Below are 2808 nucleotides of genomic sequence, written 5' to 3' on the forward strand. Positions count from 1 at the left end.
CATGCGTAAGTCTTTCAATGATGAAATGCAAAATAATACTGAACAAAAATAACATGACAGCTTGCCACTACTCACGCTTAATCTGTTATGGATAAAAATAGCTCTACTTGGATCACCCGTTGTAACATATAGCATTCATGCAAACTGACCGATCCAAATCAAATCCTTATATAGTAAAATTTTTTATTTGACACGATACCTTAAGCTGTACAGGCATCCTTTGCTATGAAAATGCAAATTAACAATGGCAAATTAACAATGGCTCCAAAAAGCCGGCAGTTTCTAAAATCCCATTTCTTTTGTTATTTATAATACATGCATATGTATAATATATAGATTATGTATAGTATTAATAATTACTTCATTTAAATAGTTACAATATCTTTAATCGTAATAGCATTAAGTCAAGCAAAGATAACAGTACTTATTGCAAAAACATACAATTCTGTTTCACTTCCTACTTACGGATACATTTTTAGTGTGTTTTCAATGAAACCATACACCTTGCTTATATCTGTGTAAACGCCCGGATATTCGAAACGCCCACAACCCTCACCCCACGAAACAATGCCAGCCTGTTTACCATTGCATATCATCGGACCGCCAGAATCACCCGTACACGAATCCTTTTTGCCCGGTTCCGAAGCGCACATCATATATTGTGTAATAAGGTCCTTGCCGCGATATTTGCGCTGACAATCTTCCCGACTAACGACAGGTACATGGATCTCTTGCAATTGTTTTGAGACGACGCCGCCTTCTTCGGTGTGCCCATGACCAATAACCAGGCAATTCGTACCGGCAGCGACCACGCTCTTACCCAATGGTATCACCGATGCATTCGGTATGGTAGAGGAGAGTATCAACACCGCTACATCATAATTTAGCGTCTCCGCATCGTATTCTTTTGGAACCATCGCGTACTTGATTTCTCTCTCCACTCCAGTGTCGCCCAAATTTATGGTGTCCGCGTGTACGCTCAGCGCCTTCACATTGAGGTCCTTCCCATTGGAGTCCTCCACACAGTGTGCTGCCGTGAGTACAGCATTGTTCCGCACCAACGCACCGCCGCAAATGAACTCTCCATGAAAGTGCAGACGCACAAAATAAGGATATTTCTTTTCTGTCACCTCACTCCCGCCGACAATGAGCATTCGTTGCCCATAAATATGGCCAAATGCCAAACATAATACTAATTGCAAAACTAAAAGTCGACTGAATTGACACATAGTAAGTCACTGGCACAACTGAATGCGTTCCCGTGGGCGCGTAGTGCTTTTATACACCTGTGGAGTTTATCGAAATCGGCGTTTCACATTTGTGAGTGTGTCGCTTTGTTCTAGCTCAGATTTTCAGTTGATGACTCTATATTTCGTGCGAAATTTACAAAGACTTATATAGACTAATTTCTCCATACTCATACCAAATTCTTAGTAGTGCTAAGCAATATTTGAATATATTAATTATCCATATGCATGGAAAGATCGTTTATACTCATTTTAATTGGAAATATAAATTATAGTCACTTGTTTATATTAGAAGTAAGTTTGCTAAACAAGGAAAGAGGAATTTTAGCTAAGCAGATGCATTTCAGCGAATTGACCTTATTTGCTTATTATCAATGACCGCACCCCATTTCCTCATGATTTCTATCATATAAATAATGTTAACAACGAGAGTAAAAATTACATTAGGGTGACCTTTTTTATAGCAAAGAAAATTTCCTCTAAATTTTTCACATAATTTTTTTTGCAAGTTATATGCAAAAAAATGCGAATTTCACGGAAAAATCAGGTTTAAAGCCCCGTACTGCTTCGCCGATGTGAGTTACGACTTTGTTGCACTGTGTCCTTTTGTAGAGTGAACAATTCTGAGAAATATGCATCTAAAGTCAAAGCAATGCCATAAAATACCTCTGATCTGTAGGAATTTAAAGATAAAAAATCACGATTGTAGTGTATTTTCTATGGAAAATTTTTACTTGCTCTCGTCCAGTTCTTAATGTTAATATTAAGGGTTAACATTTTCAGGGAATGTTTTTTAGGGTATTTCCAAGGAAATTTCGTGAAGGGACTGAGAAAAATAATTGTTCAAACAAAAAACCCCCTAATATACATATCTAATATATATTTCACCAAAAAGTCGACGGAGCCATGCAGACCGTCCAATTTTCACACTGGCTCCCATAAAACCTTCTTAGACTATTTTGGAGGTAATTTTTAACATCTCTGGCATATTTAATTATTGATTTATCCCGCTTTTAGTAGTTTTTAACCGGCGGGGTCATCATCCGATTTCATCCATTTTCACATTGTCAGTAGGAGTTCTTATAATATATGTGCTCAGATAATTTTGTGGTTGTAGCTTTAGTAGTTTAGAAGATTAAGCCTAATAACGTTTTTATATCTTAATTCAGTCTTTGGTTATGACACTTTATTACACTTATTCCTGACTATTGCATCTGCATCGTCAAGGCCGAGGTTGCAGCCATATTTACTTATTGAAAGAGGGTTGAGAATGCGTTGACGACGCACCACGTCCAGGTCGGACATCAACATCAACTGAAGATCAATATGTCAATAAAATAAAGGAATTGGAGTTTGAGAATCGACAATTTAAAGTCAGAGATCTTACTGGCATCGTTGGAATGATGAATGATGATAAGAAAATTACAAGCATTTTTGGTTCCAAAATCATTAAGTTTTTTTCGAAAAACCGCATCGCGTTAACGTCTGGGAAACAACGCTTTCCGACTACCAGGATTTCAGAACACTTCATTGCTGGCGAAGAGTCTCGGATTCATGCTTA

The 2808-nt window shown here is 37.5% G+C and overlaps 1 protein-coding gene across 1 annotated transcript; it reads right to left on the minus strand.

Annotated features, from left to right (window-relative positions):
* Nucleotides 1-344: 344 nt before the first annotated feature.
* Nucleotides 345-1235, minus strand: LOC120778699 (trypsin alpha-3-like). The gene has a single exon (XM_040110654.1). The coding sequence runs from the start codon at nt 1227-1229 to the stop codon at nt 462-464; it is 768 nt and encodes a 255-aa protein (XP_039966588.1). The 5' UTR covers nt 1230-1235; the 3' UTR covers nt 345-461.
* Between the last annotated feature and the right edge of the window lie 1573 nt (nt 1236-2808).

This window comes from Bactrocera tryoni, chromosome 5, assembly GCF_016617805.1.
Source record: "Bactrocera tryoni isolate S06 chromosome 5, CSIRO_BtryS06_freeze2, whole genome shotgun sequence".
Lineage (NCBI taxonomy): Eukaryota > Metazoa > Arthropoda > Insecta > Diptera > Tephritidae > Bactrocera > Bactrocera tryoni.

Excerpts from the sequence above, each read along its gene's own strand:
- LOC120778699 (XM_040110654.1), bottom strand. The coding sequence starts at position 1,229 with ATGTGTCAATTCAGTCGACTTTTAGTTTTGCAATTAGTATTATGTTTG.